The sequence below is a fragment of the Xyrauchen texanus genome, chromosome 13 (genome assembly GCF_025860055.1).
Source record: "Xyrauchen texanus isolate HMW12.3.18 chromosome 13, RBS_HiC_50CHRs, whole genome shotgun sequence".
NCBI classification, from domain to species: domain Eukaryota; kingdom Metazoa; phylum Chordata; class Actinopteri; order Cypriniformes; family Catostomidae; genus Xyrauchen; species Xyrauchen texanus.
The window spans coordinates 8,913,583-8,930,419 of NC_068288.1; the positions used below are offsets into that span (position 1 = coordinate 8,913,583).

General features: G+C 40.0%; 1 protein-coding gene across 2 annotated transcripts; it reads right to left on the reverse strand.

Moving 5' to 3' along the window:
* Positions 1 to 114: 114 nt before the first annotated feature.
* On the reverse strand, positions 115 to 16,631 carry LOC127653665 (ubinuclein-2-like). 2 transcript variants are annotated; one of them, XM_052140429.1, is made up of 17 exons: positions 16,077 to 16,631; positions 13,915 to 14,031; positions 13,685 to 13,786; positions 13,279 to 13,407; positions 13,068 to 13,168; positions 10,749 to 11,262; positions 9,239 to 9,309; positions 8,987 to 9,116; positions 7,601 to 7,710; positions 7,215 to 7,325; positions 6,983 to 7,123; positions 6,847 to 6,894; positions 6,705 to 6,750; positions 4,237 to 5,571; positions 2,923 to 3,130; positions 2,566 to 2,634; positions 115 to 1,789 (listed from the first exon to the last, which is right to left on the reverse strand). In XM_052140429.1, exons 1-17 carry the CDS (start codon positions 16,383 to 16,385, stop codon positions 1,743 to 1,745), a joined length of 3,588 nt encoding a protein of 1,195 aa, XP_051996389.1. In that variant the 5' UTR covers positions 16,386 to 16,631; the 3' UTR covers positions 115 to 1,742. The 2 variants fall into 2 exon arrangements, with proteins under 2 accessions (XP_051996389.1, XP_051996390.1); XM_052140430.1 differs by lacking the exon at positions 2,566 to 2,634.
* Between the last annotated feature and the right edge of the window lie 206 nt (positions 16,632 to 16,837).

A 16,837-nucleotide genomic window follows, 5' to 3' on the forward strand; every position in this document is an offset into this window, starting at 1 on the left:
CCCGTTAGATAATTATCCTGATACTATTTTATTCCCAAAACTAATCAATTATGTAAATGCAGTGACACATTTTACCCCAATTCTCATTACACAATATAACAAAAGATAATTATCATGATTATATTACTGTGAGAAAAAAAAATATATAGGTTTAGTTTGAAAAGTATTTAACCGTCAAGGTAGTACTCCCTGGGTCCTGGAATTGTTTTAGGATGACCAACTTCCCGTATGTGGAAAACCATATACCTGTTTTTTTTTTACAAGTCAACATATAATGGTATTCACAAACCATTTTACATACAATTATCACTACAAAAAATACATTACAGTGAGTTGATTTTGAAAAATCTGTTAGGGAAGTGCAAAACCATCAGCTAAAAGTTTTATTGAATTATTGTTTAGAGCTTGCACTTGAGACAAAAATGACGGCATTTTTATTTCAGAATCAAGACCAAAATAATCTACCAAAATAAGAACTCCTATACTTATTCCAGTTCCAGTCAAAAACACCCCCACCCCAATCAATATTTAGAAAATAAAATAAATCCATATATACATTCAATCTCAAAATTCTGTCCATCACAATATCCACAGAGACAACCAGTGACCACGCATTAAGGTTGGCCTACAAAATTGAGACAGGATGTTAGAACAAGCACACACAAACACAACCTGTTACTTGTCAACTCTTGATATAATGCGGTCATCTTTGGTGCCATTTCTCATTTTTACACAGAAGATGCTGGCGAGCAGGGCTAGACATTTTGAAATGCTGGATAGTGAAAAAGGCAGCACAGACATGAAAAGAAGATCTCTATTGGGACAAAAGTGACAAGACAATGTAGAAACACACAATCCCCCACAAACACTAATGGTTTAAAGTGGAGAGCTAAGCAATAGCTTAGACACATTTACAGTCCTGCATAGTTATTCAAACAAAAGCGTTTTATTAAAAGGTGAGGAAGATTTTGTATGGATGTTTAGCAATAAAATGAAACCATTCAAGTAGGCTATATTGTTATAATTCTCCTCTATGAAAGCTTGCACACATACATGATTCATTCTTCATCCATAACTGAAACTTTAACCTCAAGTTTTTACAAGGTCCAGTGAGATACACAGCACCAGAAACAGCGAGACATCTGCGCACGCGCACACACACGCATCCTGACTTTGAAAGAAAATAGATCACATATTTATGTATATTTTATATACATACCATTTTATTCTACTAACACACCTTAAACATCATAATATGTCCCTGTGTCAAAAATTTATAAATAATTTACCCATATGTATTATTATTAATAGCTACTATTTTAACAGTCTTTAAAATAAAACTGTTGGCCTATAACTTCCCTTTAGGAGTTTTAAACAAAACTACTCGGAAAATAAACACAGTAATGCACATTTTCAGCCGACATTAACTTAAATAGAAATTATGTTACTTTGTTTCTTTACTTCCTTTTATTAGCTCTATGTCCACAGTGATTAAGGTCTTGTGTAAACATGTTGACACAAAAAAATAGCAATAATTAAAACCCACCCAGCTCACTCCAATCATCCAGAACACTGATCAATTAAAAGCAGAATGACGTTAATCAAGTCCCTCAATATCATCTAATGAAAGTTTACATCACTCCCCCTTCCATGTCAATCCACGATTCTTTTCCATTCAGAATCTGAGCAGCTGAAAACATCCGTCGCCAACAGAGCGAAAGTGTACATTCTGGTTACAGCGGTCAGTGGGGCTTCCTCTTTGTGTCTCCCCCCTGACTTTGGTTTGCATCTGTAAGCGCAAGACAAAATGTTCAAATATAGTGATCTGGACACGATTCCGCTTAAGGAAAAGGATCATGGAAACTACAATGTGCTAAATAGATTTCACTTCAATCAAAAAGAAGTCTGAATTTCAAAATAGTCAAATATCCAAACCTAATGAGCTGTCTACTAAAGCAATATTTTTAGGCATCAGAGGCGTGCTGCCAAAGCAATGTCCGTTTCAAACAGTAGGCAGAAAATATGCTGCCTTAAGACTAGAGTATTCTTTCATTTCCAAAACATCATCGGAAATGTTTAAAGGCTTTTGTTTGTTTCTTTGTCAATGATAGGCAAAATGAAAAAGTGGATGAAGATGTAAACTTTACGTTGGCCAGAATGGGTAACCGGAGTTGTGAACATCGTAAAACTGCACTACACAATGCAATATCCTAAACTGGATAAAACACAGAAAATGTGTAACTCAGATTTTTCTACAACTGGGCTGCATGTGGCAAGTCCAAATGTATTGTTCTGATGATGAAGTTAGCATGAGATGCACTGCTAGAGACCTTCCGGTATGCGGCGAACCATATTATACTTTGGCTTTAAAGTTTCCACTTTTCTTTGGATGCATCCATTAAAGGGAACTGCCCGTGTAGACAGTAGAAACCAAGGCAGCTCACTAGGCTTTGGAACAGAATTAAATGTCACATAATGTAGCAGAAGTTAAGGGAGGGTGAACTTACAACAAGCCAAAATTATGACAAGATAAGCGACAGTGAGCTGAAGATTTGCAGCATTTACCTGAGAAAGCAAGCTGCAAGTGGGGAGGTAGAGCAATCTGAGACCCTAGCTGCAGACTCTTAAACAGATCTGGGGGAAAGCAGGACAGGTGGAAAGAAAGATGGACAAAAGAGTGCAGACCAATCCAGGAGCAAATGAGATTGCAGAAATACAGCACCAAACAGACAATGTAGAGAAAAGGAAGAAAATTAGAAAACAAAAAACAAATGAAAGATAAAAAGGGTTAGGGAGACAGGAAATGCAAGCAGAACACAGCCAAACACGATACATGCAAACATACAAGCACGACCTAAATGCTTTTCCCAAAAAAGTCAAACCATGTGATTTGTACATGTCAAGTCACATGTAGTCACTCACTCTGTGCCAGGGTGTATCCTGAGTTTGTGGTGGGTGACGCCCCCATGTTGCTGCAGCCAGGAACTCCAGGGCCTGTGGGGTTGAAATTGAGAAGCGAGGGGAACTGGAAGGGTAGGGAAACGGGCACTAGACCCCCAAGCATCCCAAAACCCAGGGGGAGGGAGGGGGGCACTGAGCCCAAGAGGTTACTTCCTGATGCCGTAGACCCCTGGAGGAGGTGAGCATTTAGTAAGTGCATCTATAAATGTTTTTGAAATTACTGTACAAACAGACATGGGCTCTTCATCTGTTAGTAACTTTAAAAAGCAGAATAAAGTCCTGTTCACACAAAGTGTGACAAAAATAAATTATTAATCTAGTCAAATTATGACTCTTAAAAAAAGGATACTTGATTGAACTGTTCTGCCTTTAATAAACACCAATATAGACATTTTTCAGACACCTGAATTGTTTGCAAACAAAAAACTTTTTGCACCCAATGCTGAATTTTTGACATTGTCTGAAAAGGGTTCATGCAGCATTGTATGGCTTTCAAACAAATAAAATCACTAAAAAACAAAATTATATTTGCAAACATGTTTCACACCAGTGCTATTTTTCGTCACTCTCTGAAAACATGACACCTGAATGAACTTTGCATTCAAACAATTAAATATAAATAAATTAATATAATGTTTATTTATTTTATAATAAATAATTAAAATAAATAATTAATTATAATAATAAATTAATAAATGTTTATTTATTTGCACAAATGTAAAAAAAAAAAAAAAAATCACTCTCTGAAAAATGTTTGGATCACTAAATTAATTGTTTGACATCCAAACAAATAAAAAAAATAAAAAATCTCAACTAAATTTATTTTTTCAGAAATGCTGTTTTTTGTTTTTTTGCCATTCTTTGAAAAACTTTTAGATAGATACTTTTACAAATTGTTTTGCATCCAAAAAATAAAGTAATGCCCGGGTGGGGGGGACTGACCTACCCTCTGAAGGAAAAAAAAAAAAACTGATTCTGTATTCAGTAAGCTCATAGACATGGATTGTTTAATTATAGAGGAGGCTATTAGTCATGCATGTGCATATATTATTACTGTAGCGTAACTGATAGAGCCATGGGTTCGACTCCCAGGTATACAAATACTAATAAAATATATACCTTGGTTACACTGTATGTTGCTTTAGATCAAAGGCATAAATGTAAATATAAACTGCTTCCACTTAGGGCTAACTAGAAACTGGCATATCATAGCTATGCATTTGTAGAAAACAAGTTTTAAACCATTGTGATGGAGACAGTGGGCACTGCACTCACCTGTGGCAGGTGAGAGGAGACAGGAGGAGAGGGTAGCGTCATGGCTGATGCTCGACTTGTTGACGACTTGGCACTCTGACTAGTCCCTCCTATGGTCCTCTGACGCTGGGTGTGATTGACAGGTACTGCAGAAGGGGAGGGGCTGCAGTCCTGGACACTTGCAGACAGGGGTTTGGCCATTGGGGTGGTAATGGTGTTACCTGAACCACCACTTGATAGACTAGTGGATTTCTGTCCGCCTGCGAAACTGTAGCTCGCTTGTCCTGATTTGACACCAGATCCCTGTGCGGTGAATGGCGGTCTGAACCCTGGGCTCTTGGGGCTGTACTGGTGTGGGCTGGTTATCATTTGGGGTCTCAGATGAGTCAGGGAGGGCGATAATGAAGGCGAGGGAGAGGAGGAGGGAGGAGTCGGAGTCGGAGCAGGGGGCCTAGGCGTGAGTTTGATGATGGGAGAGCTGCTACTGTGGGAAGACTTGGTGAGTGTGGCTTGCATGGGTGTAATAAAGTTTGACTGGCTGTGTGGCATAGTGGGGGTCTTGGCCTGCAATAACAGGGTGGAAGGGGAAGAGGGCATCGAAGGGGTAGAGTTGGGTACCCGTGACTGTTGAGGGCTCTTGGCATTCATCTGAGAGGGGTGAGTGTTCATACGAGGCTGTTGAGAAACCGCAGTACCAGAGATTCCGTTGACGCCAGTACCAGATTTGTTTACACAGTTCTTCGCCTGTCCAATAGGGTGCAGAGTCTGACTCTGCTTTACTCCCATCACCCCAAAAGACCTCTGCTGTGGAGGCAAGAGGGGTGAGGCTGTAGGGGGTGGGCGAGGCTTAGCAGACTGTCCCACATTCAATCCCGCTCTGTGAGTGGGTTTTACCAAGTTTCTCTGCAAGGACCCACTGTCCTTTACCAACCCAAAGGTCTCTCCTCGCATAGAAGACGAAGGAGATGAGGTGAAAGGAGAGGAGAGGGAGGGAGAGGTAGATAGATTGCTCATATTTGCCAGAGAGATACCCGAAAGCTCAATGTTTGCTGGAAGGGTGGAATGTGAGAGAGGAGAGTAGTGGTGGCTGACCCCAGATGAGGATCCGATGATTCCAGGAGGAGAGGCGGCAGGAATGCCGTTGTTTGACGTCAGACCCTTGGCAGCATTGCTGAGGAGAGCGAGAGCTTGAGAAATAGAGTCCAGAGAGTTAGCAGCCAGATCCTCATCCAATGAATCAGAGAGGCAGATGGGTTCAGAGGGGGAGGAGGGCAGTATGCACGCAGTAGCAGGTAAGGCTGGAGAGGCAGAAGTGGTTCCGACACCTGGAGCTGGTCTCTGCATCCAGCCGACCTCCTGGATCAGATCATGGGAAGAACAAATACTGAGCTCAAGTAATCACATCATATGAAAAGGAAGTCAAGGAATCTATGGACGTAAAGGAGATTCGACATGACTTGCGTCGTGGCGTCAACGCACCACTCGAAATCAGCATCAAGCCCCACTTAGACCTCCAGATAAAATGCGTTTTAGAGAACAGGTATTGATTTGAGCGCTGCAATCGGCAAGGTAATACGTCATCTGATTTGTCCAGTAATTACTGGCCGACACGTCGAAAGGTCAGAGGCAATGTGGTCAAAGTCAATCTTATAAACTTTGAGCATTGCATTACAATGCTTGGGTGCAGCAAAGCTGATTAACTCTGTAGCGCTCCATGTATTTGGCAACAGAGACACAAGTCATGAAAGAACCCCTCAATGATGTAGTTCAGTTTTATTTTAGAGGTGGGAGATTAATATTTCAAAGGATTGGGATATTATATGCACAGGACTGTATCAGTCTCATGTAAAGAATCAGTATTTTTACTACTATTTTTCACATTAACACTTTGAGAGAGCAAGCCTGTATGAAGGTAAAAAAATATACTGCACCACTGACCCCATTTACACTTGGTACTAATTTGCATCACATGTGATCAGATCACATGTTGTCAGGCGCGACACATCATGGTTTACACCTGGCCACTAAAAATTTATCTCCTGTGACCACTTGTGTTTGGATTTCGAGGGGAGGGTCTCTGATTTCATGATGAAATTCTTCAATCACTGTCAGTGTGTTACTGCATGACATTAATGCGTAACAGTCAGAAAAGACAAAGAAAGTGTGAACAAAGCTGCCGCACCATTTCTCCCAGATGCAGTTGAAATTTAATCCAAGCATAAATGCAACATATGATCGGATCACCTGAAACACATTTTAATACCAGGTGTAAACGGGGTCATTAATTCAACACACTAGAATAGAAACAGAATGTTACAAGAATATATAGTAGGCTAATTGCACAAACCCCTGAAGTTCAACAGATTAATGAGAAATATGGCAATATAATTATAGCATTGCATTACAATGCAAATAAGAATCACAATATTATGTCATGACTGAGATATCAATATAAAATTGCAGTTGGTTCCCACCCCCATATTAAATACCGTCATTTTGGCAGCTTTTGAGGTTGTAACAATCCTTTTCCTGCCCCTATGAAAAAAGAAGTTATCAAAATGAGGCATTAAAGTCTATAAGAAACTATAACAAATGTAAATGGTGTACATATGAAGAGGTTGATATACTCACAGGCCTGTAAGGTGACCGTGTACCCCACGACTCTCTTTGAAAAGCATCCTAAAAAAAAGCTTCTGGTTACATCATAGTTTACCAGCTTTTGTAAAACCCAGCACACAATCATAGAAGCACACACTGAGGCACACACCTGGCCTGCATCCAGCCTTTAGGCCAGAGGGGTTTGACTTCATTCTCCATGAAGGATTTGAGATAGTCCTCCACAGACAGAGCGCACTGCTCCAGCTCATAACAGCTCAGCTTCACGCGCACCAGGTTACACAACAGAGTCCTGGAAAACACACACACGGGGTAAAACCTTTATTCTTGCAACTAGCAGCCCATTAGTGGGGTTACAACTAACAGCTTTAAGCAGTACAAACCTGAGTTTATCATCCCATATGAACTTCTTTCTTGGTCCCATCACCCTCTTTCCTGGTTTCTCTTCATCATCATCCTCTGATCCATTCTTCTCTGCTTCCTCAGTCTGCTGCCTGTGCAACATACACACACACACAGTACCTCATTAGTCTTAAAGCTCTGTATGTCCACATCATTTGGATTGTTGTTACTGCAAATTCTTAATTTCGCCAATCACATTCGATCAACATATTGTACCATACATCCCACTTTAAAATGTCAGAATAGGTCATGGTTCAAGAATCATACAGTCTAAGATCTAAATCGCACCCTTTTCAGTTTTTACCCCCCACTAGACTACACTCATGCTGAAATAAAATACAGATCTGTTCCAGCAGTTTGGACTTACTTGGAAGCAGCTTTTGCCATGCAATCCATGTTATATCTGGCAATCTGCTCTGGCATCACACTGCACACGGCCAGTTTGAGTTTTAACAGGGGTGTTCGCAGACGGTCGTCCTGAGGAAAAGACAGACAGGAAGAGAAGAGGAGAATATGCAGACTTTTGTGAAATCAGACAACTATTACCAAAAGCTAACAAGGCTGTTGGGTGAATGACTGGGTCTCATTTCACCCCAAAATCAAATAAGATAATAAATTATATTTTGCTAACAGAAATGTCTTTGTGGACAAGATTTTTTGTTCTGTGCAATTATTTTTATTTCACAATTAAGCACATTCCCATAAATAACTTTATTACAGTTAATAGAATCTAATGAGAACCACCATTAGTAAAATGTCCAGATGCATTAAAGGGATAGTTCACCTATAAATGTAATTTCTCTCATCATTTACTCATCCTCATGATATCCCAGGACTATCTTTCATCTCTTGAACACATTTGAAGAAAAAGAGAAAAATATCACAGCTCAGTAGGTCCTTAAAATGCAAGTGGGTGGTGATTCAACTTTAAGCTCCAAAAATCACAGACAGTCAGCATAAACATCATCCATACGACTCCAGCGGATAAATTCACGACTTCTAAGGTGACACTATTGCTTTTGGTGTGAAAAATATAAATATCCAAGTTCTTTTTTAACTATAAATCATTGCTTCATGTAAGCAGCAGTATGCAAATGTGACATAATTAGAGCGGTTTATTAATGAGTAGGAGGAACGCTGTACAGAAGCTTTGTTGGTTTTGATCTGTATTTGTATCCGTTTATTCACTCACAATGATGCATTTGTATGATTATCCTGAATGTCTCAACCATGTGAAAAAATTTTGAGATTGCACCCATAACACGGTAACCCCAATACGTTGCATGAAAGAGACGCCGTGAATTCTGCTCTCTCATCAATGCGTATACTGCTGCTGACCGGAAGATGGTTTATAGTTAAAAATTACTTAAATATTGATCTTTTTCCACACCAAATGTGATCGTATTGCTTTAGAAGTCACCGCCCACTTGCATTTTAGGACCTACTGAGCTGAGATATTTTTCTAGTTTTCTTGAAATGTGTTCTGGCGAATTTTTGGGTGAACTATGTCTTTAAGATAATGAGAATTTGAGTGGAAATGTGCTTAATTGTAATGACAAAAACAAAAGAATATCTAAAAATAGGCTTCGTTCTCTTAAGTAAACCAAAATATATATTTTTTTATTATGGGGTGAAATGTTACATGCTAGGACAGGTCGTGAGCTTAACCCTGTAATTTAAACTTCCCACCTTCTATGGTAATAACTTGTTAGTCTTTTCAGCCCAGAAAAACAAGAGTAATCTGAATCCTCACCTGGATGTTGAGGCTCAGTTTCTTGAGTCGTTTGAGTAGCGCCTCCTTGTTACAGGGCACAAAGGCCTCCAGGTGAGAGTACACCTGCGAACGCACGTCTGCCGGCTGCTCCTGAACCTGCAGCTCAATACTGAAGGAGAGGAATGATGATACACGTCAACTAAAGATAGATTCGGTCTATATCAGTCCAAGTCACAGCATTTAAAAACCTTTAATAAATGTTGAATGAGGACAGTAAAAGAATTGACTTACTCCAGCAAAATATTATTCATATCCAGAGTGAAGAATTTCTTTCTGCCTTCCTGATCAAATTGCCTCGATGCCTGTGTAAAAAAACAATTCTAGTTATGCAGAAGAACGGCGTTACTGTCAGACCATGAACTCCCTGAAGTGCTTTTAAAATTACGAATCTACATCCTACAGATCTCTTGAAATGTCTGAGAGCTCAGTAATAAGAATTTCCACGATTACTGGCCTGAACTGCTCATTTACGTTTCTCATTGAAGACTTTACTTACATTTAAATGTCTTGCAGTGAAAAGGATTGGTGAACATTTCTATCAGTAGTAATGTTGCTGTAGTTAATACTGTGGTAAATATATTTCCGCAGCTAATGGTGGGCAAGACTACTTCACGTTTTACATTTAAAAGTGATGAAGAAATAGAGTGTGATGTGTCCTAATCGATGTGGTCCAATCAGAATTTAGTCAGAACTATCCAATTTATAAAATTAGTTTTGAGTCTTTGGTTTTTAAACTCAAGTGTTAGATAATAAGAAGCTGTTCATGCACAAAACCTATAATTTGTCATGTACCTTACAGTAATAGTTCACCCAAAAATGAAAATACTCTCATTTACTCTCCCTCATGCCATTACAGATGTGTATAACTTTCTCTCTTCTGCAGAACACAAATTAAGATTTTTAGAAGAAATATCAGCTCGGTTGATCCATTCAATGGAAGTGAATGGTGGCTAGAACAAAAAGCACATAAAGTCAGCATAAAAGTAATCCATGCAACTCCAGTGGTAAAATCCATGTCTTCAGAAGTGATATGATAGGTGTAGGTGAGAAACAGATCAATATTCAAGTCCTTTTTTTCTCATAAATTCTCCTCTCTGCCCAGTAGGTGGCAATATGCACAAAGAATGTGGATTTCTAAAACAGAACAATGTGAAAGTGAAGATTTATAGTAAAAAAGGACTTAAATATTGATCTGTTTCTCACCCACACCTATCATATCACTTCTGAAGATGCAGATTTAACCACTGGAGTTGCATGGATTACTTTTATGCTGACTTTATGTGCTTTTTGTTCTGTCCACCCTTCACTTGCATTGTATGGACCTTCAGAGCTGAAATATTCATTTTTGTTTTGCAGAAGAAAGAAAGTCACACACATCTGTGATGGCATGAGGATGAGAAAATGAGGTATTTTTCACTATTTTTGGATGAACTATCCTTTAAAGTAAATAATTTACTGGATTATCCAAAATAGATACGTTTTAATTTTCCAGCTTAGTTAACTACATTAATACATACCATCAGTACTGCATAAAATTACTAATAAAGAGATATGCAACTTCGGTCATAACACCCACCCTTATTATAGAAGGAATGGAAATGCAGTGCCATAACTGTAAACCTATCATTACCATATTTAGTGGCATTTGTATTTTCTCAAATTATATATACTGTATTTTAACCATCTTTTAATGGTTTACCTAAAAGGAGGACTGCATCCAAACAACAAAATTCAGACTTACAGCCCTTAGGTCTTCTATACGTTTGATCAAGGGTGCAGGAAGTCCATCTGGGAGAGGTGGAGGAGAGATGAGCCCCCCCTGCCCTCGACTCAGCCCACCTCCACCAATCTTGTGCCCAGCTGACGAACCCACACCAATCTGCCCATTCTCCCTTACTGACGGGGGCATCTGGGGCACTGCGTCTAAAAAACTGAAGTCGAGGTCCCGCATGAGATCCTGAAGCTCGCTTTCATTGGCTGAACCTAGCAATGACATCATGGCGGGGTCGGCCGTCAGTTCGGCAAGCGGAAGCTCATTGTTGGCGTTGCCGTGGAGATGAGAGTTCTGCGGTACGTTGTTGGAGTTGGGGGTGCTGGTGAGACCAGGGCCCAGATGAGACACTTTGGGGTCTCGTTTCCGCATTTCTTCCTTCTCTCGTGTGAAACGTCGAAGCATTGCAGCCAGACAGAGTGAATCCTTCATCAGTTTCTTCCTCTTCTTTTTCTCCGGACGGTGAAGGTTGAGAGCAGCCACTCTGAGCAAATTTCATGCCACATACACATACATTCCAAGAATAAGCATTTATTCACAAAACACGAACATATTTCTTTAGGAAAACTTGATTTAAAAGGATAGTTCACTCAAAAATGAAAATTCTCTCATCATTTACTCATCCTCATGCCATCACAGATGTGTATGACTTTCTTTCTTCAGCAGAAAACAAAGATTTTTAGAAGAATATCTGAGCTCTGTATGTCCATACAATGTAAGTGAATGGTGACCAGACCTCTGAAGATCCAAAAATGACATAAAGGCAGCATAAAAGTAATCCATACGACTCCATAAGGTTTAATTCATGTCTTCAGAAGTGATAAGTGTAGGTGAAAAACAGATCAATATTTAAGTCCTTTTTTACAATAAATTTCTACCTTTGACCAGTACCAACCAGTAGGTGCTGATATGCATGAAGAATGCAAATTGCCAAAAAACAAAAGAAGAATGTGAAAGTGGATATTTTGGGCAAATTCCAAACGAAAGTGATCGTCCTCATGCCCAACTCACTTTGAAGGACAGATCTCTCGATGGAGCATGGCATTAATGTATAAATGTACCCTTAACTAACAGTTTTGTGGAAGGGCCCATCAAGGGCACAAAACTGTTATATGGAAAATACCCTTATAGTAAAAAAGGACTTAAATATTGAGCTGTTTCTCACCCACACCTATCACATCACTTCTAAAGACAGATTTAAACACAGTTTGAGTCGTATGGATTTCTTTTATGCTGCCTTTATTTGCTTTCTGGAGCTTCAAAATTCTGGTCACCATTCACTTGTATTGTATGGAGTAACAGAACTGAGGTATACTTAAAAACATAAAAATAATCTTCATTTGTGTTCTGCTGAAGAAAAAAGTCATATACATCTGGAATGACATAAGATTTTACTTCGATATCATTGAACAAAACCCTGTTATTGACCTACTTTCCTCTGCTCTATATTTAACTGTTGGCCCATGCACTCATGAGTCAGACAGATGCTTTTGGAGCATCTTAATTTGGTTGCACTTTGGTTTGTCTCACTAGTTTTCAACACCTCTAGTCCCAAGCGCTGTGTTCCAAGCATTTGTGATGCAAAACACAAACAATTAAGACACGACAACAAAAAAGCCACAGCAAAACGAAATTAGGCCAATTAAATAATCAGAAAAGTTGTGGCTTAATAATGTTGTTCTGTGGCTTTTTTGTTGTGTTGTGACTTTGCTCTGTTGAGGCTCAATTTCCATTGTGTTTTCAGATTTGATTTGGCTTTGTAAATTTTGATGTGCTGTGCACTCCTGGGCCACCACTCTAGGTGTGTTGCCTGTACATCTGGAGTGCTGACTGCCCCCTACTGCATCAAGTTTAGGTACATAAAGCTTTAATTGCTCCAATGGTAGGAACATACCTAAAGGAATTTACACGGAGGTCGGGGGCATGATTGCTTGAATTAATTAAAAGAAATATATATATATATATATATATATATATATATATATATTTATTTTTTTTTTTACATAAATCACACTAAATTAACATGTTAAATTGACAGCCTTCGCATGGAGTTTAAATCATAAGTGCTCCACATCCACCCATGCCTTCTACGCCCTCTGAATTTTGCCATGCAAAGGGAAATATGACCGTGCCTTTATACTCCGTTTTCTTGACTAAGAACACCCCTTAAGTAAACTTTGGTTAGATGCGAACGCCAAGCGCCTGTGTACAATACTTGGGCTTAACACACACCATTAAGTCCATATTGATTTATTTATCTTCATATTTACGAAAACACTTTATTCTCACCCTTGTTTAGCTACTTTGTTCCTTCTTGGTTTTTTCTCCTCTATACTTGTGACATCTTTCATCTTCCTTCTCTTTATCTGTGGCTCCTCTCCATCTCTCATCTACAAACAGAGAACACCATGAATCAAATGAATACATATCATTACGAAAAACAGGCTCTTAACAGATCTATGAGACATCAACTGAGTCACATCGCAGAGTGAAAACTCACTCTGGATTTTTCATCTTTTGCTCCCTCTTCTCCTTCAGATTCGGAGGCAGCTCTGAACTGTAATGTACCGGTGTTGATGTAGAATCCTCCAAGCTTGGTTGTCAGAGATGCTGGTACAAGCTCATCATACTGATCGGAAGACACACAATGATTTACATTGGTGCTTTCACTATTTATCGCCTGCATCTTAAAGTTTGAGGCTTTTATGAATGCAGAAACTTTAAGAACATCTTTAAAGCACAATCTAAATCAATCACTGTCTTTCAAACAATCCATCTGAATATGAATTTAAAAAAACCTTTCAGTTCAGAGCACAATGAAATAGAGTTGGTAAACAGCATGTTAAATGGCAATCGATCATCACTGTAGTGACGGATGTCTGTTGCCATGGCAAGAGCCCACTCACAGCTTCAGAGTTGTCTATGAAGGGGTCACTCTCATCATAGCCAAAGCCGATGTCAATCAAATCCTGCATCCGATCTTTCCGCTTCTTTTTCCCTGCGTTACCCTGTAACGTTAACGGCAAAATAATGGACAAGTCTTATGCAAGCTCTCATTTGGCATTTCATGCCCTCTTCTTCATGCATTTGAAAATGCATTTCACATAAACAACAGAATCAATATATACACACTTACATATTTGCTTTCAAACTTTTTTGCCAAAGCCTCGACCTGTAGACGTTCTCTCTCATCATCGTTGAAAGGGTTGTCCAGATCCAGGGAAGACTTAGAACCTGGTGGATTCTTCTTGGTCTGAGAAAAGACAACATATGTTAGCACCATCATGAAGTGGATTTTCGAAAATAATAACCGTTTTCAAACAGTTTTTTCAAACAGTTCAGACAGCTCCGAATATTGTTTATATCACCTGTAATGCAAGGTGATCTTGTTTAATAGACTACATAGCATGCATTTAAGCTTCCTTTTGGAAGGCTTCAGTGTCATGTTGCACATGACAGAGTACGTAAAAAAAAAAAAAAATGCAAAGCTTAATTCAGTGCTACACTGCGTGAGGACATTACAAACAAAGATTGAATTACATTTACTTGAAACGGAGTATTGCAATGCAAAGTTTTGGGGGGAATTTCTAATTAAACCACCAAAAATTTCAAGAAGCCTTTACTTAAACATATGGTCTGTTAAATTTACAAGGAATTTCCGCATGTAAATTATGATTTTTTTTTTTTTAAGTAAACCCCGCTCATTTTTTCAATGTCAAAGACTAGGTCTACAATCATAAACAAAACTTACAAGCATGCCACTGAATTAAGTACAAATAAATATTTCAACCAAAAACACAAATGCTGTCATTTATTTACCCTCATGTCATAAAACATGTATGACTTTGTCTTCCATGTAACAAAAGATGTGATGTTTTGAATAATATTCCAGCTGCTCTTTTCCATACAATGAAAGTAAATGGGGACTGAGGTTGACAAGCTCCAAAGATTAAACACTGCAAATGTAGTCCATGACTTGAACAATATATTCTAATTTCAGTCTGTTCCTCATACAAGGCTGTCGCATGGCACGAAATCGTGTGACCCAACCTGTGGAATTTTAAGCCTGAACCATTGTAGGCGACTGCAAGAGACGGTGAAACAGCGAGACATGTTTACATAGAAAAACAAGCGAACAGTAGCACAGGCACGCGCAAAAACATATATTGTGAACAGCCCTTAACTCGTCTGTTTGTGTGAGTGACAGTGTGTTGGGTCGGGTAGCAGACCTCTAATGTAGACTACTTTTACGACCATTTTTGTCATTTTCGGAGCTTGACAACCTGTGCCTCAATTCACTTTAAAGTGATAGTTCACCCAAAAAATTAAGATTCTCTCATTTACTCACCCTCATGCCATCCCAGATGTGTATGAATTTCTTTCTTCTGCAGAACACAAATGGAGATTTTTTTTGTATATTATCTCAGCTCTGTTGGCCCATTCAATGCAAGTGAATGGTGGACAGAACATTTTGTGGTTTGGGTGCGGCTTCCGATTTGGCGCCACGAAATCATCCTACCCATCTATGCCTAGAAACGGCCCTGCCCACACCTATCATATCACTTCTGAAGACATGGATTTAACCACTGGAGTCGTATGGATTACTTTTCTGCTGCCTTTATGTGCTTTTAGGAGCTTCAAAGTTCTAGCCACCATTCACTTTGAATGGACCAACAGAGCTGAAATATTCTCTAAAATTCTTTGTGTTCAGCAGAAGAAAGAAAATCATACCCATCTGAGATGGCATATGGGTGAAGTTTTTTCCGTTCTGGGGTGATCTATTGCTTTAATTGTATGAAAAAGAGCTCAATCAACATTATGCTAACCATCCCTGCAAACGCAAGAAATTACCATTTTTTTGGAATGACATATGGGAGGGTAAATAATGAAAGAATGACACTTTTTTTTGTTGACCCATCCTTTTAATCGCAAATCTACGCGCACCCTCCTAAAGCACAGGGACTATGGGGGGCCGCTGGGGTGACGTACACAACAAAGTGCTCTTAAGTTTGAGCCTCATGAAGTGACACAGGACTTACCACATGTTATAAATTAAATGCCCAGCATACTGCCTTACACACTCGCTCATAACATATGCCACACTTGCCATAAAAACTGAGCTCTTCTACTGAGGACTTTTTTTAATCCTCTCCCATTTAAGGTCTGCTAACAGGCTAATGCATAAGCAAACTCAGCAAAAAAAAAGCAGCTGTCTGTATAACAACAAGCAAAGGATAGACTATATAATCTAATCTTCCCTAAACTGGTCCGAACAGTTATTCCCCCTCATTTAGGTACCTGTTGAGACTGGATGAGCTCGCTGTAGTTGAACTCGGCCGAGCACTGCTCGTTGGGCTCGGACAGACACAGATTGAGCCGCACTGTCTTCTTCCCTTTGGGCTCATCGCCGTCTCTCTTCCCGATCAAACCCCCGCGGTCACCCGCAGCAGCCGTCACCCCGGTGCCCGACATCTTCATCCTGCCCTCGCTGTCAAAGCTCATCTCCGCGCCCCCGTCCTCCTCCAGCCGCCGTATCCAGCCCTCCGCGCCCTGACCGCCAGCCATGGCCGACAGGGTGACAAACTGCACTTTTCTCGGTTCGGCCATTTGGATGTTCAGGGCTCTTGGTCACACTCACTCTCTCAGTGGTGCGGCTTGACTTCGCCAAACAACTTGATTTAAAGAGCTTCAAGCCGGATGGAAGGGGCGTTAGGAGGATTTATGGATACGAGAATCCCTCCGCACCTCACGGGCGGATGATTAGGGGAAGAGATGGCCGGGTGAGAGTTGATTTTGGAGGCGCAAACATCCTCGATCGCTAGGCTCGCGGGACCGAGGCGCTCCGAACAGCCATCTTAGATGAGTGAGAGTAAATAAAGAGCGGAGATGAGCGAACTGAGCCTGCGCGCACATGGACACCGGAAGCGGCGTGCACGAAGGAGAGGTCGGACTGGCCAATTGGAGCACGCCAACTGCAGCGGCGCGTCCAATCAGTGGCGGACCTCCCGGCAACAGACGCTTTAATGAGCAATTAGACATGAAAGAGGATTCCCCTTGAA

Excerpts from the sequence above, each read along its gene's own strand:
- LOC127653665 (XM_052140429.1), bottom strand. The coding sequence starts at position 16,385 with ATGGCCGAACCGAGAAAAGTGCAGTTTGTCACCCTGTCGGCCATGGCT. Across the intron at positions 14,032-16,076 it reads AGCTCATCCAGTCTCAACAG|ACCAAGAAGAATCCACCAGG; the intron begins GTACCTAAATGA and ends GTCTTTTCTCAG. Across the intron at positions 9,117-9,238 it reads ATGAATAATATTTTGCTGGA|TATTGAGCTGCAGGTTCAGG; the intron begins GTAAGTCAATTC and ends CCTCTCCTTCAG.